Source organism: Panthera uncia (genome assembly GCF_023721935.1).
Source record: "Panthera uncia isolate 11264 chromosome B2 unlocalized genomic scaffold, Puncia_PCG_1.0 HiC_scaffold_25, whole genome shotgun sequence".
Taxonomy (NCBI): Eukaryota; Metazoa; Chordata; class Mammalia; order Carnivora; family Felidae; genus Panthera; species Panthera uncia.
In genome coordinates this window covers 19,861,871-19,885,442 of record NW_026057581.1, presented here as the reverse complement: position 1 = coordinate 19,885,442, position 23,572 = coordinate 19,861,871, and the positions used below count along the sequence as shown (strand labels likewise).

The window sequence follows — 23,572 nt, the reverse complement described above, 5'->3', positions numbered from 1 at the left end:
TTTCTTTCTTTCTTTCTTTCTTTCTTTCTTTCTTTCTTTCTTTCTTTTTCTTTCTTTCTTCCCACCTCACCCCGGTTTGATGCAAAACATCTTTGGGAAAAGTTCAAAATTATGCATTGAGACAGAGACGCAAAATGAAAAATAAAACAAATCTGAGAAGCCTAGCCTAGCAAGCAGCAGCAGTGAGGATTGAATTTCTTCTGGGCTTTGTGGGCCTTTACTGGCTCCTCTGAGTGTCTTGTCAACCCCAGGAGGTGGGTGTGTTCCTACATGTTGCAGACGCAGAAACTCCAGGCACCGGGAGTCCAAGTCATTTATTTGCTCAAAGTCCCAGGCTGTACAAGTGGAAGTAGCTGAGCAGAGAGCGGAATCTGTCTCCCCGACCTCGGAAGTGTTTATATGAAGTTAATGGTATGTGATTCGTTTGCCCCGTGATGCTCCAATCCACGGAAAACCATGTGAAGATAATGAACATGGAAAGGATGTGAACTTTTATTAGAGACTGCTTCCAAAGCTCATGGGTGGGGACAAAAGGAAGGCTCAGAGGAGGCCCCTTTCTAAAATTTATAGAAGAAAACTCTCTTTGTACATTGCTGGGGTGGGAATGGGGGTAGGGGGCAGAATAGATGCGCCACCTGACTTGGCTTTGGAAATCTGGGTAATGAGAGAGTGGTAGTATCCTCAGATCAGCCTTTTTATTTACCTTCGTTTTGCTTCTCCTTTACTAAACCAAACAAATACACATTAAGTACCTTCTGTGTGGAAAACTGTATTGTTAGGTGCGTGTGTGAGTCAAGGATGACTAAGATGTGAGACTTTGCTCGACAGGAGTAGGACGGACAGGTGTGTAAATAACTAGTGCAGAATGAGGGCAGAGGTGTGAACCTGAGAGCCTAGTGAAGAGGCAGCAGTTTGGTCTGTAAGTTCTGAAGGACTTTGAGCTTGTTCAGTGACATTTCGACTGATACGTACTGTGTTTAGTGTGTCTTGGAGGTAGGATATTGCCCTGAAATGAAGAAGTAAAGATGTTTTCCTTTTTCAAACGTCACCTTCCCCCCCCCCCCTTTTTACTTAAGATCCTCTAAAGAAACTCAGAATAGTTTACGGGAAAATGCTTTGAAAATTAGAAAGAGCTGGGGCTCCTGGGTGGCTTAGTCGGTTAAACGGCTGACTTCAGCTCAGGTCATGATCTTGCGGTCCGTGAGTTCGAGCACTGCGTCGGGCTCTGTGCTGACAGCTCAGAGCCTAGAGCCTGTTTCAGATTCTGTGTCTTCCTCTCTCTCTGCCCCTTTCTCACTCCTGCTCTGTCTCTCTCTCTCTCTCTCTCTCTCTCAAAATTAAATAAACATTAAAAAATTTGTTTAAAATTAGAAAGAGCTAAGCAAATAGGCTTTAAGATCCATATTAATGCATTACATAATTATAATTTCCAACAAATATTTATTGAGCTTTTCTAAAGCCATTATTCTGTGAACCTGAATACAAAGAGACATAAGGACCCTGTGTTGATGGACTGAACAAAAGAAAGGCAAGAGATAAACATGGTGGTAGAGCTAGACAGAGGGGGAGAGAGAGAGAGGAAGGAAGAAAAGAAAGAATCCAACAGGAGAGAAAGTGTATACACAAAAGCAATACAGAATTAGTTGGCACGGACCACGTGTGCAATGAGCAGTACTGATTATTATAAAATGACTTTGAAAATCAGAAAGAGTAAATATTAAATTTTTTTCTTTTACTTTGTAATGCTGCATGCACTCAAAATATTTGTCTTGTGTTTTTTGCTTATATTCTCGGCAATAGGCATTAAACTTAATGTCTCAATACAGCTAATGTTGAAGTCTTATTTTTAAAGAAAAGAATGTTATTTGGCAGTAGGAAAATAAAACATGAAAAGCTCTCTAATATTGTTCACATAATCATGTGGTCTGTCTTTAAAATTTGGATTAAGATCCAGAATGGGTTTTCCTTTTAGCCATTGATGAAGGGAACTTTATGTAAACAGTTAGAACCATTACTTGTTTAAACAAGTTTTAGAATGAATTTTTTTTTTGATGTTTGTTCAGGCAGGTTCTTTATAGTATGAACCACTTGCCTTTGTATGTTTGAAGATAAAACAGAATTTCTGAGAAGTTAAAAACTTCGAAGGACAAATGTTATTTTTTCAAGGACAGTAATTAATTTTAGTTTAGAAGTCAGTATTTTTGATTGATTTGACCCAAGTAAGTTTTGTCTTCTTGTGGGCTTTTTTAAAACATTTTTTTTTTTTTTACATGACATCTTTCATCTCCCATGAATTTAAAAATTGAACTTTGAGCTTTGTTAGTTCAATTCCCAACATGGTTTAAAATCGCTGCACCCCTACATCTATACATAGCAGTATTGACAATTTTTTTTGAGGCCAGGGATTTTTAAAATCTCTATATGCTTGCTAAATAAGTACTTTTACTTAAAAATTATTTCTTCATCTGTGGTAGAATTTTGCATTTTTCCAGTCACCCTGTGAACTGAAGAGGAAACTTCATTCCCTACCATTAGAAGAGACTTTTGTATTATGATCAGTAGGAGTGAGTTTGGTGGTTTCATAAAACAGTTACAGAGGAGTGAGCTAAAGAAATCTTAGATATCCTATCTAGCCTAACAGATGAGAAAACTGAGGTCCAGAAATTTCTGATGTAAAAAAAAAAAAGTTCTGAAATTGTGATGTGGTAAATTAAAAATATGACTTGACTTAAAAAGTTTTGAGTGGCACACAGCTGTAACAAAAAGGCACGTGCTCCCTGAGCAAGCTCTCAGGGAGCAATATTCACTCTTTTCTGATTTTCTCCTGGCTGTCATGCTGACGGATCCTGCACAGTGTTGAGCGTCTGATGGCGGACTGACTTGATGAGTCACAGTCCATTCGCCTGCACTTTCTCCCTGACTGAAGTACAGCCATTTCTACGTGGAGTCTTCCTAGGGCCGCAGACAAGCAAATGGAACGTGAAAGTGGATTCTCTTTTCCCCGGTCACTAAACCTCAGTCAGCCTGAGCCTCCCTGCCCCTGATTTTGCTGGACTCACCTATTAGAAAAGCCTACACCTGGCTCCCTCTCTCACCTAGCTCTGTGCCCAAAGGGTGTTCCTGGCCACACTGCTGAAGTGGGATTTTTACAGATGAGAGACAAGATGGGTAGATTTCGCTTTGAGAATCAGAGGAAGTCTTGGGACGCGTGGGTGGCTCAGTCGGTTGAGCAGTTGAGCGTCTGACTCTATTTCCGCTCAGGTCACGATCTCATAGTTTATGAGATCAAGCCCCGAGTCCAGCTGCACGATGAGGGTGGAGCCTGCTTGAGATTCTCTCTCTCCCTCTGTCTCTGCCCCTCCCTGTGACATGCGTGCATGCGTGTGTGCGTGCGTGCTCTCTCTCTCTCTCTCTCAGTAAATAAACTTAAAAAAAGGAACCAGATGAAGTCTTGAAAAGTCGTAAGTTGAAATTTGGTTAATTAGGTCATATTTTCCTATGGACATATAGCAAGATGGAAAATTCTTCATTATGTTTTTCTAACACTTAGCTTTCCCTTTTTTTTCTTTTTGACCCTTAAAAAGATTCAATTTTTGTACATTTCTCTTTCCTGTACAGTGGTTAATCTATTCGCCTAATTGCCAAGCAACACATAGGGGGTTTTAGTGGATGTCTAAGGCATGCATGGTGAACATAGGCAAGTCCTTTAGTGAAGCATGAAGATTTTTTTCAGAATTATTAGCAACATACGGAGTTACCTGTTTTTTTGATTAAGTTCAGATCTTTGTAGGGGAAATGTCTTCTAAAAGTAGGAGGGAACAAAAAACATGCAGAAAGTCCACGTATTTAAAAAAATTTTTTTTAATGTTTATTTATTTTTGAAAGAGACAGAGACAGAATGTGAGTGGGAGAGGGGCAGAGAGAGAGAGGGAGCCATGGAATCCGAAGCAGGCTCCAGGCTCTGAGCTGTCAGCACAGAGCCTGATGCGGGGCTCGAACTCAGACGCGAGCTGAAGTTGATAGCTCAACCGACTGAGCCACCCAGGTGCCCCAAAAGTCCGTGTATTTTTAAGCCAACATCGAATTCCCTCACCTCCCTTTTTGCTGCATACAGTTCATTCCTATGTCATGGAACTACTCTAATAGTTGGTTTAAAAGCAGCTGGTGAGTTTTCTGTTTTGTCATCAAGTGAATTTAGTGTCATCACCTCACTCTTAAAAAGACTCGTATGTACACTTTGGTCCATTCATTCACAGCTGTTTGGCCTCCCTGCCTCTTTTTTTTTTTTTTTTTTAATACATTTTTATTTTAGGATAATTTTAGATTTATAGAAAAGTTGCAGATCCACTAGAGAGTTTTCATATGAGCTTCACTCAGTTTCTCCTATCAGCCTCTGTCTTGCAGCTCAGTTTGTGATACTTTTTACAATAGCCCATGCTATTAAATCATTTGAGGAACCCTGACTTTGCATTGCACTAAGAGATAGCCCTTTCGTTTATATACCGGGGACTGGCTTGCTTTGTGGGAATCACTCTCTGGACCAGATTGCTGGAAGCAGTCACGAAACGTTTCAGAACAAAGGCACTCTCATCGCCTTTCAATAAAGAAAATAAATATAATTACACAGGACCTTCCTAAATTCCTTATCCATCCTCGGGTTCTAAATGAGGTTTCTGTATTTCCTAATTTTTTCCTTTGTCTCTTGAATTTCTTTCATGTGATTCTTAAGTCCATTGGAATTTTGCACAAGTTTTGACAACTGATGCAGTCCTGTTTACATCTCAGCGATATGAGAAGTGTGCCAGGTTTCCTGTATAATTCTGAGTGGAAGAAAGAGAAGGCTGTGCTCATAGGGGGTGAGGGGCGGGGTGTGTGGGTTTTGGTAGGTGGGCAGTTCAGGCAGCATTGTGCCTGGGCCTGCCTGGAGAAGCCGTGTCATCATCCGGGAGTGGTTCCCAGGGAGAGCTTCCTCACCCACGTACATCAGCTAGTGCTGGCTTGTTGAGAAGCCTTCCTTGGAGAGAGGGACCGAAATAGGTGGCAGAGAAAGTCAGTTGCTTCCCCAATGTGAAAAGACGCAGAATCAGGTGCTGTGGAAGAAGTTTCTTGCGATCTCATCCCATCTACCCATGGGGTAGCCTGTGTTTTACAAATCCCTCCTTTTTTTCAAAGTGACATTCTTTCTTTACAGCACACACAGACACACCCAACCCCCACATGCAGGCACATATACACATAAGAGAAAGTCCAGTGCGTCCAACAGGCATCAGTTTTATCTGCAGGTGTAGACCAGTCCTGGCTGAAGCCCTGGTGGCTCTGAAGCCCTGTGAGGAACTCAGGAGGCCTTTTCCCAAACATTCAGCAATAATTTAATATGCTTTAAATCTCTTTCCACTAAGGCTTAGGAGGCTATGCTGTAGCATAATGAATGTATCTTGGCAAATTAAAAAATAATACTTTTATTCTATGTTGCTCTTTTTATGTATATCTGGAGCACATTATAGTCTCGTAATCTCTTTCTTTAAAATATAGAACATCTACAGGGGTGCCTGGGTGGCTCAGTCAGTTAAGTGTACAACTCTTGGTTTCTACTCAGGTCATGACCTCATGGTTCATGGGTCGAGCCCCATGTGGGGCTCCGCCCTGAGCGTGGAGCGTGCTTGGGATTCTCTCTCTCCCTGCTTGTGCTCTCTCTCTCTCTCAAAATAAATAAATAAACTTTAAAAAATATGGAATATCTACAACACCACCTTTTAAAAAATTTTTTTAATATTTATTTTTGAGAGAGAGAGAGAGAGAGACAGAGCACAAGTGGGGGAGGAACAGAGAGAGAGGGACACAGAATCTGAAGCAGGCTCCAGGCTCTGAGCTGTCAGTACAGAGCCCGACATGGGGTTCGAACTCATGAACTGCAAGATAGTGACCTGAGCTGAAGTCAGACGCTTCACCTGGGTGGTGCCCCCCGCCTTTTTTGTTTGTTTGTTTAAGGTTTCTGCCATGCATCTGCCAGGGAAATGTTTCATGTGAGATGTGCATTTGGGTGATTATCATTGTAGAGAAAAATATTCCGTAGGGTCATCTTGAAAGGAAAAGCAGCTTGTTTTTGCATTCAAGATGTTTAAATTTCCTGTTGCTTTCCTGACACATATTTCTTTATCAATATTTTTTGTAGAATAAACTCTTCTCACACCTCCTACTGTTTTCCTCAGCCAGACTTGACTGTGAAACTTTCCTGTTCTGGGTCTGATCCCTTGAGGTCTTCCCTTGGAGGGCCTTGCATGGATAATCCGCATTATCAGTTATTATGGGATGAAGCAGGAAAGGTGATGGATAAGCTGCTGGAAATGTGTTTTTATAACTCAAGGGAATATTTCTGGGTTGGATCTTAGACCTGGGGGTGGGGAGGAAGCTTGCTGTGAAGGACATTATTGGGCTAATTAGTAAAATTTGAAAAAGTTCTATAGATTACAAAATAATGTTCAATTTTGAATGTCTTGATTTTGGTAACTGTACTGTGGTTATATAATTGAATGTTTATTCTTAGGAAACATGCTGAAATATTTTGGGGTAAAGAGTTTATGAATATTTTTAAATGCTTCAGACAAATGTATATAAGTTTTTTTCTTAATGTTTGTTTTTAATTTTTATTAATGTTTATTTGTGAGAGAGAGAGTGAGAGCGAGAGGGAGAGGGGCAGACAAAGGGAGACACAGAATCCGAAGCAGGCTCCAGGCTCCGAGCTGTCTGCACAGAGCCCGATGTGGGGCTCAAACTCATAAACTGAGAGATCATGACCTGAGCCGAAGTCAGATGCTCAAGTGACTGAGCCACCCAGGCGTCCCCAGACAAACGTGTATATACGGCAATAAATACACCTGCAGAGAGGGGAAGAGCGATAAAACAAACATGCAAAACGTTAACAATGAGGGAATCTGCACAAAAGGTCTACAGGCGTGTTTTTGTTTCATTTTTGCAGCTTTTCTGAAAGTTTGAGATTATTTCGAAATGGGGAAAAAAATAAATTTCACATCTGCTTTCTTTGTGTTTGCTTTGTCAGTCAAACTGGGACGATGTCCAGGCACCAGAACCAGAACACCATCCAAGAGCTTCTGCAGAACTGCTCGGATTGTTTGATGCGGGCCGAGCTGATTGTACAGCCGGTGAGCTTTCTTGTTCTTCGAGAATGCCATCCACCTCTACCTTTGTCCCCGTTAGCTTAGACTTCTTGTCCTGATCTGTGCATCCTTATTCACTGATGTCCTGCATACTTAGAGTTTAGAGATTATCTTTTTCAAAACAGACTAGAGAGGGAGGTGTATCTTCTTCATCTATTTGTTGGTTTAACAATGGCCATCAGTTTCCAACAAATGTTTACGGATTGCCACCCTTTTGGAATTGCAACAACCTGTCATTTATTTATTATTTTGATGATTATTGTCATGCTTTCTCTTCCTAGAAATGCAACCTGACATGTTTATGTCACTGGATTGTGACGTACGCCATCAATGTAATAAGTTTTTTTTTTTTGGTCAGGAAATATTACTGTATTGTGAGAACAATTCTATTTGAGAAAAGAAAAAGAAAGGAAGGAAGGAAGGGAGGAAGAAAGGAAGGAAGGAAGGAAGGAAGAAAATGAGCAATGGAAAATTGAGGAAAAATGGTAACATTTATGAAAGCCTCATGTTATTTCTGAGTATTAGCTTAAGTTCTCATTGAAACAGGCTTAGCAATCATGGATTGTCTTTGTAAAGTTTTAATTTTAAAGCACTGTAACTAGCATTCAGATTTGCTCTCGTTTTGCTAAAAACCAGAATGGTGGGGCTGTAGACACCTTTTCTCTGTTTCCCCTGATTTATCGTATCTCTCCAGGGAAGGAATTGAGTTTCAATCTTCCCTATGCTGACATTAATGTAGGGGTTACACCTGGAATCTGGCCCATCACAAAGTTCCCCCTGTGAAATACAAAGAGGGATTTTAACCAAGTAAATTTATGTGTTCTGTCTGGAGAATATCTTAATGTTCTAATTTCTCAATTTTAGAGATCTGTGTGGGTTCTAGTTTATTTTACCCAGTTAAAAAATGACTTCACTTTAATCAGTATAAAAGGATATTTGGGGATCAGCAAACTAGCTTGACTCTAGTTCTGGTTGTTCCAAGTCCCTGGTTTATTTTTTTATTTTTTATTGACTTATTTTTTTAATGTTTATTTTTGAGACAGAGCGTGAGTGGGGGAGGGGCAAGGAGAGGGAGACACAGAATCTGAAACAGGCTCCAGGCTCTGAGCTGTCAGCACACAACCCATGCGGGGCTCAAACCCACGAACCTCGAGATCATGACCTGAGCCAAAGTTGGATGCTTAACCGACTGAGCCTCCCATGCGCTACCCTGCCCCCCCTGCCAAGTCTCTCATTTAAAACACATTCTTCATCACAGAGCTGTGATTCCTTAACATAAAGCAAAATAGGAGGCTCCATGCTTCAGATTCTGTGTCTCCCTCTGTCTGTGCCCGTCCCCTGATTGCACTGTGTCTCTCTCTCTCTCAAAAATAAACATTAAAAAAATTAAAAACAAAAACGGGAGGCTCCAGTGATTTACTATTGAATACATACACACCACAGTCCTGGACACGATTTGTAGTGGCTGTGGAAACGTTTTACATGTGGTTGTAAAAATGTACCTGGCATCATATTCTCAGTGTATTTTGACTTACATGCATTGAAGTGTAATAATGTCAGGAATAGATAGCATACTTGCTTCATTTGGCTGAAGTCAAATGAAAACAGCAATTGTAAAATTCGAGGGAAAGCTCATCTATGGCCCTGAAGCAGCGGCCTCTTGCATGTGAAAAGAGGAAGCTTTCTTTTTTTAAAACAATTTTTAATTTTGAAATAATTATAGACTCATAAGAAGTTGTAAAAATGGTACAGACCACCCTGGTGTACCCCATCACCCAGCTTCCCCCAGAGGTGACATCTCACACGACTGTGATGCATCATCAGAAGCGGGAAATTGATTAGCCCCATACCATGAATTAGATAGCTTCCTTTTAAGAACTGAAAAGCTGTGTTCCTAGAAGATGCAGGAAAAGCTCAGTGTGTGTGTAAAACACTTTATCCAGTAGAGTGTTCTGACCCCAGTGAAATTCCCATTGGATGGATGTTCTTTGTAAATATGAAAGATAGCATTTAACATATTGAAGCAAGGGAAAACTCAGTGTTCCGTAATTTTGCCTTTAAAGGCCTAGTAAAAATTTAAAATATAGTCCACAAATTTTGCTTCATGAATCTGCCCATATTTACCTACCTGTCCCACCAAATTAATAAGGTAATTTTCAGTTAGTCACATGCAAAATGGCATCTTCTACTATTTGTCAAGTTTACAGCAGAAGCTTTTGCTTCCGTGAACACAAGTGAAAGTCTTCCTCTCCAGCATCGTGTGTTGCCTTCATGTGGATTCTTTCCTTTAGGAACTGAAATTTGGAGATGGGATACAGCTGGCTCGGAGCAGAGAATTGGATGAATGTTTTGCCCAGGCCAACGATCAGATGGAAATTACCGATAGCTTGATCAGAGAGATGCGACAGATGGGCCAGCCCTGTGATGCCTATCAGAAAAGGTATTGCCTTTATCACAGAGCACACTTACCGGCAGGCTTCATGAAGAAGAATGTCATGCACCCACTGGGTCATGTGGCCCAGGTCTTCCCTTGAAGGAACCACAGCCATTCCGGAGGAAGGCTGGGCATGCTTGGTGTTTGTGCAGCTACTATATACAGTAGCTATATAGTGATTCTATTCTACCTTCCTCTTATGTGGAATCACAAAGCTGCCATGAAAAGAATTAAACAGAGGTGCCCGAAGGAGTGGGCTTGTATTGATTGAGGGGTTGAGTTTGTTATGAGATGTTACGTGTACCTCCATTTTTTAGGGGGCAATGAAAACCTTGGGCACAGCATTTGACTTTCAAGAGTCTAATACCAAGGCAAGCCCTGTTTGATGCATACAGAACTGAGGCGTGTAGAGTTGAAAAAGCAGTTTAGAGCAGAGATGGGTGGTCTTGATTTTGCTGTCGTGGTACTTGGGGCCCATGGCACGAGGCAAATTCCCAGGGTGAAACTTGGGGGGAAGCAGGGGGTACTACCGGGTTAGGCAAAGCCAGCGACACTTTCTGTGATGTTTCAGACTCTGAGCATCATAATATTGAGGTTCTTGTATGTGATTGAGATTCAAGTCATGTGGTAAAGAAAATAAATCTTCAGGGGCACCTGGGTGGCTCAGTTGGTTAAACTGGCTCTTGGTTTCGGCTCAGGTCACGATCTTGCACCTTCATGGGTTCGAGCCCTCCATCGGGTTCTGCGCTGGGAGTGCAGAGCCTGCTTGGGATTCTCTCTCTCCCTCTCTCTCTCTGCCCCTCCCCTACTCACCCTGTCTCTTTTGCTCTCAAAATAAATAAACTTAAAAAAAAGAAAAGAATTCTTTAAATAAGACATTTGTGACCTCCGTGCTAACACAAAGGAGACTCAGAAGGGGGGACATTTGTCCAGAACATGTCTTCATAGGCTGTTTTCCTGCCACAGTGTAATTGTTTTCCTTTCCTTTCAGACTGCTTCAGCTCCAGGAGCAAATGCGAGCCCTTTATAAAGCCATTAGCGTCCCTCGAGTCCGAAGGGCCAGCTCCAAAGGTGGTGGAGGGTACACCTGTCAGAGTGGCTCCGGGTGGGATGAATTCACCAAACGCCTCACCAGCGAATGTCTGGGGTGGATGAGGCAGCAGAGGGTAAGCAACTTCCAGACGCGGTTGGTTCTGGAGTGTTCCACACCTGGGTGTCAGGTGTATAGAACATAGCAGGGTCGGCCCCAGTAGTCTGGCCACAGAGTGGTCTGGGACCTCAGTTGGCAGTAGAAACTTGCTGTTTTCCATATTTTCCTGATATACAATTTAAATTGAATGCTTCTTTTTTGAAATAAATAAAACTTCAGCTTTTTTTTTTTTCTTCTCTTCTGTGGCTTAGGAAATCAGCCTCATTGTTTTATGGTCCTACTTTATCATACAGGTAACATTTAACAGGTATAATTTAATAAGTAGATTTTGAATATCTAGCTCTTACCATTCCAACCTGAAAATGTGTTGGAGTTCATGGGTCATTGTTCTTTCTACTTGAGCAGTGGTAAGGTGGTAAGTGACCTCATCTGTGTTACTGATAGATACTTAAAAAAAATCTTGTAGAGGTTTATTTAAAATGTTAAATTGGAGGAGCTGGAAACAGTAAAACTGGATATTCTGGTTTGGGTTCATCGGTTGCTTACCTTATACTTTTGAAGTATCAGTTGCCTTGTGCAATCATTACGTCATGGGTGTGGGAGGGGAGTAAAATAATGGCAACCAAAGTATATGCTGAGCCTTTCCCTACAACTGCAGTTTCTACAAAGTGTTTTCCAATGCTAATTATTGTTTTGTTGTTTTATGTGGTCATTAGGCCCTTTAATGAACAGGTGGCATTAGAAATATATCATAATCATGTAGATGGGGATTTTATAATGAAAAACCTGATGCTAATAACCCACCCTTCTCTCGAGAAGGTGGATACGATAGAATAAGTTGTGCAGACATCGTTTGTTATGCCATGTAGTTGTGGTTGTAAGAAATACTGGTTTTGTTGTTTGTTGTTGGACCAACTGAGCAGTGGGTTCAAAGTTTCTCAACCACTTAACATTTTTTGTATATGTTTTTACCTAAGTGGTGAGGGTTTACGGGTCTGTACATTCATTCAATTAAGCTTTTCTCCTACTTGTTATAAAGACTATATAATACTATTATAGAAGGTGGGGCTTATAGAGGAGAAAAGTCAGTTATAATCCCAGAAACATAAATAAGAGTCCTATTTGCATGTTTTCAGATTCTCTTCTCATCTTTGAACACACATTCCTTGAGCTTTTTTATATCTATTGGCACCATACCAGAAAGGGTGTGTTCAAAATTATGTTTCATGGTCCTGGAAATGAATGTTATTGAAGAAAACAAGACATCTACGCCCAAATGCCAGATTTCTGTCCAGAACAGTGTGGGATTAATTGCTGTGTTTGAGCTGTAATAAAATCCTGCTCAGATAGGGCTGGGGGAGGGGTGGTGCTCCAGTCCCTGTGGAATGGAGCCCTCAAAGGAAGGCTTGCTTGGCAGAGCCGGTGGGGCTTGAGCTACATCATAAGTGATGTTAGGTGAGACAACCTTTGAACCAAGTTACTTGTTTGGTGTGAAAACATCCCATCGCCTAATTCCTCCTCAGTCAGTATGACAGTTATATAAAATGACAGCTCATCACCAGTCATTTTCTGTATTCATGTTGGGTGTAGCTTGGCAAGAATCCTTTGTAGCAAAGGCTCAACATTTTTAAAAGTTTGGAAAATGGCATCGTCCTGTGGGCTCACTTTTCTGTCGTGGTGGGGGAGTACTGTTTTAATAGGTGCCATTGATGAGCAATGCAGTTCAGATCAGCTGGCCCCCATGGTTTGAAAGGAACTAGAAATAGTTTTATCACTTACTGAGGGTTTGCTCTGGGATTGTCTTGGGGCCCTTTTCCTCTTATCCCTCTTCCCCCAAGCACAGCCTGCATTCTTTCTCACTCCCAGGAGACTGGGCCAGAGGCCCAGCTAGCTGATAAGGGAGCAGCAGTGTCCCCAGCCACATGATCAGTAAGCAGTCACACATCTCCTGTGCCAGGTTTTTGTTGTTTCCCTGATTTGTGTTTCTGCTGATGGGCTGCTCAGATACTATACACCTGGCTGGTAATGAGGGGCGTGCACGGGAGCCTGGTCATCCTATTAACTTCCTAGTGCACTCACCTGTTTCTGCTCGAAAGCCGAAAAGAGCAAAGGAGAGAAAGGTCAAAGTCCCCGGTAACTTTCAGCAATCTGACTGAAATGGCTCCCCTTTCTGAAGGCTTGCCAAGTGTATTAGAACATGGATGTGGCTTAGAACAATGTGTGTTATGTTCTTGCTGCAATACCAGACTGGGATGTTTGGCCTTGGCGTGTGTAAGAGATGACACAGGTGATTTGAAAATTTACATGAGCTCGTGCAAAAGAAACATGAGATAATAGACCTGCCTCAGTATGAAACTTGTGGAATAGTACGCTTGTTTCTTATTATGTGGCATTCTTAAATTTGAAGTAGTGGGGACTCAAATTGGAAAGTCAGGTTTAATTCTTAAAGAGCTAACATGAGGCTTTGAGTATGTGCTGTAGTAACTTCTCTTTGAAGTGGGCCATAGGGAGTTTTGCATCCTGAAAGGTAATGGTAAATGCCAAGTTTAAAGAGTCAACAATTAACACGAATCGCAATAATTTAAAGAAATGAACAGTGAAAAATACTTTGAGGTCAGCCGTTTAGCTTGGGAAGTAGTACATGACTGAGCTTACTGAGCTATTTCTGATGCACATTTTAAAATGAATATAGGGGCACCTGGGTGGCTCAGTCAGTTGAGGGCCCGACTCGATTTCAGCTCTCATGATATCACTGTTCGTGAGATCGGGTCCCGTGTCAGGCTTCACTTCACTTCACTTCAATGACAACGCAGTGCCTTCTTGGGATTCTGTCTTTCCCTCTCTCTCTGCCCCTTCCTGCACCTCAAAACAAATAAATATTAAAAAAAATAAAATGGCTGAATATAGGAACTTCTGTCAGTATTTTCTAATATATCATACACATACTATACAGATATATGCCACTTGCATGTGCACAGGTAGATATTTTTTTCGTTAGAGGACATAATCTAGACATAGTCTCCTTCCTGCATCATCTCTCCTCAGCCGTGTTGAGCTGGGGTTGAACAAGTTGTGGGAAGTATTGGGCAAGCCCTGTTTGCTGTTCAGGAATTCTAAGCCTTTACAGTTTTTGGTGGGGGGGGGGGTGGGTTCAAGAACATTGAATATTTACATCTTCATGTTTATCTGAATGGAAGCTATGGCTGTCCCTTGATACTCTGACCCCTGTTGCTGGGGCTAAGGTGAATCTAATGGAAAGGATTGGAAATGAAGGGCACACTCTTTCCCTTGGCAGGCGGAGATGGATATGGTGGCCTGGGGCGTGGACCTGGCCTCCGTGGAGCAGCACATCAACAGCCACAGGAGCATCCACAACGCCATTGGGGACTATCGCTGGCAGCTGGACAAAATTAAGGCTGACCTGGTACTTTGAGATGTTTTCATTTTTAGAATCTTAGAAAAGTATATGGAGGGATTGTGGAATTTCTCGATCCCGGGCGTTTTTGTTTGAAACATTAGCCTAAGATTTCTTCCATAACAGACTGGAAATTTCTAAAAATCCCATTTCATAAATGGGGAAGCGGGCTCAAATAGACCTGCTAGAGACTGTGTTAACACTCGAGGGAGAGGTAAACAGAAGGCGAAAGGTGGACACACATGCATTTGGGCACAGTTTGTAGAATAGGGTATTTGAGGGTGGTAGGGTTTTTTGTTTGTTTGTTTGTTTTTAGAAAGCAGAGCATCTCTTAAATAGAGAAAGAGCTACAATTATAAAATTTGTGTGCTTGGAAAATCCTTTCCTATGTGGTAATTCAATGGATTTCTAATAAGGGAAATCATGTCTCTTCCTAACACTTTTCCTTTGTCAAAGGACTGACTTGCATCTGGCTCAAGAAATACAGCATGAAATAATCACTCGATTTTAAGTACTTGGATCCCCCTGACCAGATCTCCTGCTTTTAAATCCCTCACTTTTTTACTTAGACCAGAGATACTCATCCTCACTTCTGCCTTTTTTCCTCCCTTACTTTTGTCTACCTGAATATCTCACCAAATTTCTCCCTTTTTTCTCTAAGGTCTAGAGAGTCCTAAGTTGTCTTGTGAAACTTAACACATGAATTAACATGTGAGTCTTTAAGTGATCAACCTTTTGTGGTAATAGCAACAAAAGCACAGTAAGGGGGCGCCTGGGTGGCTCAGTTGGTTGAGTGTCTGACTCTTGATTTTGGCTCATGATCTCATGGTTTGTGAGTTCAAGCCCTGCATCAGGCTCTGCATGGAGCATGGAGCCTTCTTGGGATTCTCTCTCTCTCTCTCTCTCTCTCTCTCTCTCTCTCTCTCTGTTTCTCTGTCTCTCCCCTGCTTATTCTCTCTTTCTCTCTCTCTGTGTCTCTCTCAAAAAAAAAAAAAAAAAAAAAAAAAAAACCAGTGAGGGAAAAGGTCCCTATGAGTAAAAGGGATTTTTACTGAGAGATTTTCTGAGATTTTCTAGAGCAAATACTTCTTTCTACTGAGAGATCTGAAGTCAATATCTGACAAAAAGGAGGTTTAGAAGGGCTGCTCTTTTTGTACAAACCCACGAGGGGAATTAACTACTTGCTCGCTGTTTGTCTTTTTCTAGCGGGAGAAATCTGCGATCTACCAGTTGGAGGAGGAGTATGAAAACCTGCTGGTAAGCAGACTTATTTCTGACATCTCTGCGTTCAGTTCAGTTCAGTTCCATAAAAGTGGAGAACAGCCTGGGCGGCAGCACCTAATAACCCAGGAAGTACCCGGAAGTAATAGTTAGGGGCTTGTAGATGCTAACTGCATTTCCACTGCTGGGGTTCCTTCAGAAGTGAAGTTAGAAGACTTTTTTTCTGAAGACAGTATTCACCGATATTCTGTTTATTTGCAAGTTGAGGGTCACGTATATAACACAGATTAAATACTTGGTGTTAAATAAAGCTTTTCCATTGGTCAATTGCAGCCTTTTTATGAAGTATAAACAAAAATAAGACTTGTTTTCCCTAGATAGAGAGTGATTAGACCGTCATCACCATTTTATGACAAACGTGAAATCAGTTCACTTGACTGGTAAGAAGAGCGGTTGCCATTTTTTTCACCTACTTGTGACACCTTGGCTTCACGTCCTTAATATTTTCTTGTTGGCAGTGATCCTTTTAAAATAATGTGGCTAGTGGGACACAATGTAGGACAATTGTCCTATTAGATCCGGGGCATGACTGATGGCACTTTGAAATTTTGGGGTGCGGCAGAGGGCAGGAAAAACTTGGCTTATCTTTCTAAGCATCCGTTTTTCCCTTTGTAGTCTAAACTAATTCTCGAAAGCAAACATCAGTGTCTGAATCAAGACCCTTTTGGGTTAGGCTATTCCACTGAATCTAAAATTGCTCCCTTGTTGATAAGTTTGGATGGATTTTTTTTTTTTTTACATCCTAGGTGGTCAGGGAAGATTTTACTGATTCATGTGATTTATTTATTTATTTATTTTTTAATTAATGTTTACTTTCAAGAGAGTGAGAGAGACAGAGCATGAGTGGGGGAGGGGCAGAGAGAGAGAGGGAGACACAGAATCCGAAGCAGGCTCCAGGCTCCGAGCTGTCAGCACAGAGCCTGACACAGGGCTCGAACTCACGAACTGTGAGATCGTGATCTGAGCTGAAGGCAGACGCTTAACTGACTGAGCCACCCAGGCGCCCCTGTATTTGTCTATTAAAAGAAAAAAAATTTTTTTCAATAAAAGGGACCACACAGATTTATCTATGGAAACTGCAGAGAACACCAGTAAGGTGCATACTGTTATCCTAATGCTGCTTTTGAACTTGCCTTGCAGAAAGCGTCCTTTGAGAGGATGGATCACCTGCGACAGCTGCAGAACATCATCCAGGCCACGTCCCGAGAGATCATGTGGATCAATGACTGTGAGGAGGAGGAACTGCTCTATGACTGGAGTGACCGGAACACCAACATCGCCCAGAAGCAGGAGGCCTTCTCTGTAAGCTTGCCCCTCGGAGTTGTAGATGCGAGGCTCTTGCCTGAGAGGGCCCCGACATGGGGACAAAGGCCTCAATAATTTAATCAGCTATGTGGACTTCTGCCTCAGTTGAAATGGTCATGACAAGCCGTTCCTTTCTGGAAACTTCTCAGTGACTCCAGAGGGGCAATGCATTGCTTACCATCCTGGAAGACAGTAGATAAGAGTCAGAATTATGCATTTGGATATCCCAAAGTGTGTGTAGCCCAGTAGGATGCTGGATTCAAACCTAGGATTAGGAAATCTCACCATTAGTTGTTGCTGTCCCTTTGCCTGTGTGCATTGGGACAAGACATGTCTCCAGTGTGACATCTGCCATGTACTAGATGATCTCAAACACCCTTTCTGGTCTTTAAAATGCTATGATTCTTGAGGACACCATAATTCGACTGTTTGACATTGTTCATTTCCAGAATGCAGTTTTGTATTCTAATTTTCCCTAAAACCAGTAGAAGTGATGGCCGGCTAATGGTGACTTTGCTCTGATGGATTTGTTTTTCTTTCGTTTACAGATACGCATGAGCCAACTGGAAGTTAAGGAAAAAGAGCTCAATAAGCTTAAACAAGAAAGTGACCAACTTGTCCTCAATCAGCATCCAGCTTCAGACAAAATTGAGGTAGGCTTCAAGAGATATTTTCATTAGAGAGTAAAGGGGAACTTTTTATAAAGTAATACTATACAGATTGAATGATTCGTATGTATCATAAAGCCATAACAAGTTTATTTTACATATTTTGGGATCAAAACCCTAGACTCGGGGCTGACAAGCTTTTCTGGAAAGGACCAAATAATTAATATTTTAGGCTTGCAGGCCATTTGGTTTCTGTTGAGATTACTTAACGCCGACATTGTTGTGTGACAGTAACCATAACAACATGTAAGTGAATGAACATGACTGTGTTCCAACAAAACTTTATTTATAAATACATGCAATGGGTCCAGTGTAGCCTTCGGGCCGCTGACCTCTGCCCTAGGCTGCCATCTGTGGGCTGTGCTTAAGGCCAACATTAGCTGGTAGCAGCACTGTAATGGCCATACTGGTTGTTAGAAACTGTTCTTCATACCAGTTGATAAGAGTCACTGCCTTAAACCCCTCAAGCCCTCTGCATGGGTTCCTTGGACTTCCTCATCATCCAGAAGCTGTATAGGAACAGGGTGCAGTGGAAGGACCCTGCCCCAGTGTCACCCAGTGTCTGTTCTGGTTCTGATTGGTCAGTAACTATGCCATTTGAGTGAATATTTTGGCTAATCTCCTAGTGGTATCTATTTGCTAAAACTGTTTTTAATTTCTACCATACCAAGAGTTCCCTATTGGGAATTTTTTTTTTTTTTTAATTTATTTTGAGAGAGCGAGACTGTGCATGTGCACAAGTGGGGGAGGGACAGAGAGCGAGAATTCCAAGCAGGCTCTGCGCTATCAGCACAGACCTCACAAACTGTGAGATCATGACCTGAGTCGAAACCAAGAGTCGGACGGTTAACCCTCTGAGTCCCCCCCGCACCCCCCCCCCCCCCCCCCGGCCGTTGGGAAGTTTCTGTTTTCAATTTTTAGAAAAATGTTTGCTTGATTTGGTATAGATAAAACATATTTCATAGCTTTCATTCAAGCTCACATGTCAATCAAAGAATGGATGTCCTTGTCACTGAGTGGCAATGTGACAGCTGATGGTTTCTTGTTTCAGGCATATATGGATACTCTTCAGACACAGTGGAGCTGGATTCTCCAGATCACTAAGTGCATTGATGTTCATCTCAAAGAAAATGCTGCCTACTTCCAGGTTTTTATGCTTAGTAGTAATTTAATTGTCGTATAGGTCTTAATACCTTATCTTCTTTTTTTCTAATTTTTTTTGATGTTTTATTTATTTTTGAGAGAGAGAGAGAGAGAGAGACACCGAGTATGAGTGGGGGAGGGGCAGAGAGAGAGGGAGACACAGAATCTGAAGCAGGCTTCAGGCTCTGAGCTGTCAGCACAGAGCCTGACCCCAGGCTCAAACTTGTGAACTACGAGCTCATGACCTGAGCTGAAGTCGGATTCTTAACCGACCGAGCCACCTGGGTGCCCCAGAATACTTTATCTTTTGAATGTACTCCTAGAAGCACTGAATATAGTCTTCAAAATATTTTACAAATCCTATTTATTGGCTTTTCGTGTCAAGGAGCACAGATTGGCAACTCGATCATGAGTCACTCAGATGACTCTGGCTGTCACGTAGGTTAATATACCTTCTGCTGTAACCTTTTCCTTTAGCCACCTATTAAATAGACTCCGGGAAGGTGCTCCTTGAAATGGAAATAGTAGTTGCCTACTGAGTTCCTTTTCCTTAACATGTGATCACTCTCATCTTTAATAGTTTTTTGAAGAAGCCCAGTCAACTGAAGCCTACTTGAAGGGCCTTCAGGACTCCATCAGGAAGAAGTACCCCTGTGACAAGAACATGCCCCTGCAGCGCCTGCTGGAACAGATCAAGGAGCTGGAGGTATCGTCGCAAAACAAAGACAGAATACTGATTACTTACCAAGAAAATTCCTTTGGAAAGCATACTTCAAATTCTATTGGCAAAGTCTTTTCACACAATGATATTCTTTCCTGCCCACTTCATTCATGGCTCTGTAGCTGCTGAAGTGGCTTGTTATGAAAGGTTCCTATCGTCCCTGCAGATAGATAAACCTGCAGCCTTTTGTAGCTGAGGCAACTGTAGCAATACCTAATTTGTGACGTCGTAGCAGCTATATAAATGTCATTTGCAGGTCTTACCTGAAATGCACTGAGCATCTATGCTAAAGTACAATCTTATTTCCAATTGCAGAAAGAACGAGAGAAAATCCTGGAATACAAGCGTCAGGTCCAGAACTTGGTAAACAAGTCCAAGAAGATTGTGCAGCTGAAACCACGCAACCCAGACTACAGAAGCAACAAACCCATTATTCTCAGGGCTCTCTGTGACTACAAACAAGACCAGGTGTGCACTCACTTCTTCAGAATGAATCACATGTTTTCCCTTTCTTTGCTTAGAGATTTTTGCCATCGAGGGAGTAGAGTTTAATCCACGTATCAGTGGGCAGCCAAGTCAATGCCTTGCTTTCATACACAGAGCAACAAACTGTTGAACTGCAGCAGCTTTACTCTGACTCTTATCATAGCTCTTGATAATTAGAACAGTGGTGATTATTTTTTAAATGTTTATTTATCTATTTTGAGAGAGACAGAGAGAGGCAAGTGGAGGGCGGTGGCAGAGAGAAAGAGGGAGTGGGAGAATCCCAGGCAGGCTCTGAGGTTACAACAGAGCTCTACGTGAGGCTCTGTCTCATGACCCTGGGATCATGACCTGAGCCGAAATCAAGAGTCGGATGCCCAACCGACTGAGCCATCCAGGTGCCCAGGGCAACAGTTATTTTTAAACTTTTCATTTTAAGTATTAATACTTCTCTTCTTCTAATATGCAGAACTTCATCTGTGATTACCCTTTAAATCTTTTTTTTTAAGCTTATTTATTTTGAGAGACAGTGCATGAGAGTGGGGGAAGGGACAGAGAGGGGGAGGGAGAGAGAGAAAGAGAGAGAGGGAGAGAGAGAATCCCAAGCAGGCTCTGCCCTGTCAGCACAGGGTAGGGCTGGAACCCATGAACTGTGAGATCATGACGTGAGCCGAAGTCAGATGCTTAACCCACTGAGCCACCCCATGCCCCACCCTTTAAATCTTAAATTTTAAAATCTTAAAATTTCTATAAAGAACTTTAAGTTTCTGACATGAAAGAAAGCGGGAATGTGAGCATTATGCTGCGTTTGAAGTGAATGTGGTTACAGACATTATGAATTGATTGAGCATATTAATCCTGCAGGCTCTGTGGTAAATACAAGCATTTATATGGAAAGAGGACTTGTTTTTACTAATTACTTATGTGATTTTCACAGCTTTTTTTCTTTTTTTTTCTAATTTTTTTTAATGTTTATTTTTGAGAGAGAGAGAGGCAGAGCAGGAGCAGGGGAGGGGCAGAGAGAGGGAGACACAGAGTCAAAAGACATAGAGCCTGACTCAGGGCTCAAACTCATGAGCCATAAGATCATGACCTGAGCTGAAGTCAGATGCTTAACTGACTGAGCCACCCAGGCGCCCCCGCACAACTTTGTTTTCCTGTAAAAATTATGGAGGATTGAAGAAATATATGACCAGCTGTTTAGATACATGTTATAAAACGGTGGAGTTTATTCTAACAGGTGGAAATGTTTTAAGAACTTGCATGGTAAGGGGCACTTGGGTGGCTCAGTCAGTCAAGTGACTGACTTCGGCTCAGGTCATGATCTCACAGTTTGTGAGTTCTGGCCTCACATCGGGCTCTGTGCTGACAGCTCGGAGACTGGAGCCTGCCTTGGATTCTGTGTCTCCCTCTCTCTCTGCCTCTCCCCTAATCTCACTCTGTCTCTCTCTCTCGCACTCTTAAAAATACATACACATTAAAAAAAAAAAAGAGAACTTGCATGGAGAGAGGCAAGTTGAAATAGAGATATGAAATACATAAATATCAAGCTTATTACATTTCACTAGTTAAGATAGTTCTATTTGAAGTGTACCCATTTCAAGAAGCTATGGAGTTGATTTAGAAAGTGAGCTATTCAGGGGGCTGGGTGGCTCAGTCAGTGAAGCATATGACTCTTGATTTTGGCTCAGGTCATGATCTCAGAGTTCGTGACATGAAGACCCATGTGGGGCTCTGTACTGACAGCACAGAGCCTGCTTGGGATTCTCTCTTTCCCTCTTTCTCTGCCCCTTCCCTGTTCGTGCCTGTGCGCTCTCTCCTCCTCTCCCTCAAAATAAATAAATTAACTTAAAAAAAAGTAAGCTATTTAGATGTTGTAGTTAATTTAGAAAGTTATTTTCTGGGAAAGAATTTCAGAATTTCTTTTTATTTCTAACTTTTAAGAGCAAGTGAATGAGATAGGTGACTCCCACATACTCAAATTTAATATATAAAATATGAACTCACAAAAATAGAAAAGCCACGGGGGGAATTTTTGCTTTACAAAAGGATTTCTCACTTTACTGATGGATTCCCCAAGCTGTCGTTGGAAAGTTACTTTACCTAATTCATTTTATACACACCTTTTAGGCTCACATGTATTATTTAAAGCATCAGTATTGATGGGATGTGTAAAGATCATCTTCATTTAAGGGCAAATAATAAGATAAAAGCTCAAACAGTTTGCATATTTCATCTCTATTTCTCCCTTTGAGAAAAAAGATAAGAATGTGTGTACTCATGAGTAAAGCCAAAACACCGGGCTGCTTGCCTTACAGAAAATCGTGCACAAAGGGGATGAGTGTATCCTGAAGGACAATAATGAGCGCAGCAAGTGGTATGTGACGGGTCCGGGAGGCGTGGACATGCTCGTCCCTTCTGTTGGTCTGATTATACCCCCTCCGAATCCTCTGGCTGTGGACCTCTCTTGCAAGTAAGTTGTTGAAGTTCCTAGTGGCCACAGCGTGAATGCAAGTGTGGAGAAATAGGGGGCAAATGCTTATACAAGAAATGTAGACCCACCCTTTTTCACTATAATCCCCTCCTTTGAAAAAAGGAGCCTCGGGAAGGTCCCCTTGCATTGTCATGTAACTTTATGTTGAAGATACTATAGTTTTTATTGGAAGGTAAAAAAGAATGTCTGACTGTATAGGGGGACTGGAGGAAGCCATTTTTTTAAAAAAATATTAAATATTTACTATATAAATATTAAGCAACCCACAACTGTCCAAGCAATGGGCCAAATGAGAAATCAAATGGCAAATCAAAATATGTCTCGAAACCAAAGAAAAAGCAAACACAATATTTCAAAATGTATGGGTTGCAACAAAAGCGGATGTTAGAATGAAATTTATGTTATAAATGCTTGTATTAAGAAAGTTCAAATAAACAACATGACACCACTGGGAATTAGAAAAAGAAGAAACGTAGCAAGAATTTACTAGAGGAAGAAAAAAGAACAAAGAAAATCAGAAAGAAATAAAATAGAAATCAGAGTAAACAATAACAGAACATGGAAAGTAATAACCAGTTTTTCCACAAAAAGAAACAAATTGGCAATGCTTTACATTAACTAAGAAAAAAAAAGAGAGAAGACTCAAAAACAAAAATGAGAAATGGAAGAGAAAATAGTACAGCATATAACCACAGAAATACATAGTGTGATAATAGATTAGTATAAACAATTATATGTTAACAATTCAGATAACTTAGAAAAAAAACACAGATAATCCCTAAAAATGCACAAGTTACCATGATTGAATCTCAGATCTTGAATCCAAAAAATAGGAAATCTTCTTAGACCAATAACAAGAATTCAAGTTCAATTAGAAATCAAAAATCTCCCAGCACAGAAAAGCCCAAGACCATATGGTTTCGCTGGTGAATTCTACTAAACATTAAAAACTATATAATTAATGATGATCTTTATCAAAATCTTACAAGTAATGGAATAGAGGCAATACATTCAAAATCATTCCATGAGGCCATTACTACCCTGATACCAAAGCAGGATAAAAATGATACAAAAGCAAAAGAGTCTAATTTGTCCAATATAAGTATTGCTACTCCAACTTTATTTTGTGTGATAAACATTTCTCCACCCCTTCACTTTCAATCTGCAGGTGTCTTTAGGTCTAAAATGAATCTCTTGTAGGCAGCATATGGATGAGTCATTTTTTTTTTTTATCCTTTTTGACACCCTATGTCTTTTGATTAGAGCATTTAGTCCATTTACATTCAAAGTAATTATTGATAGA

At 41.2% G+C, this 23,572-nt stretch overlaps 1 protein-coding gene across 2 annotated transcripts in view; it reads left to right on the top strand.

Annotated features, from left to right (window-relative positions):
• DSP (desmoplakin) overlaps positions 1–23,572 on the top strand; it is a 47,473-nt gene that overhangs the window by 6,985 nt on the left and 16,916 nt on the right. For both annotated transcript variants that reach the window (XM_049654868.1, XM_049654867.1), the window contains exons 2-12: positions 7,058–7,160; positions 9,467–9,615; positions 10,601–10,775; positions 14,055–14,183; positions 15,381–15,431; positions 16,596–16,757; positions 17,309–17,413; positions 18,480–18,575; positions 19,152–19,277; positions 19,608–19,760; positions 22,094–22,248. In XM_049654868.1, the coding sequence (XP_049510825.1) occupies positions 7,058–7,160; positions 9,467–9,615; positions 10,601–10,775; positions 14,055–14,183; positions 15,381–15,431; positions 16,596–16,757; positions 17,309–17,413; positions 18,480–18,575; positions 19,152–19,277; positions 19,608–19,760; positions 22,094–22,248 (1,404 nt within the window). The remainder of the gene's footprint in view (positions 1–7,057; positions 7,161–9,466; positions 9,616–10,600; positions 10,776–14,054; positions 14,184–15,380; positions 15,432–16,595; positions 16,758–17,308; positions 17,414–18,479; positions 18,576–19,151; positions 19,278–19,607; positions 19,761–22,093; positions 22,249–23,572) is intronic.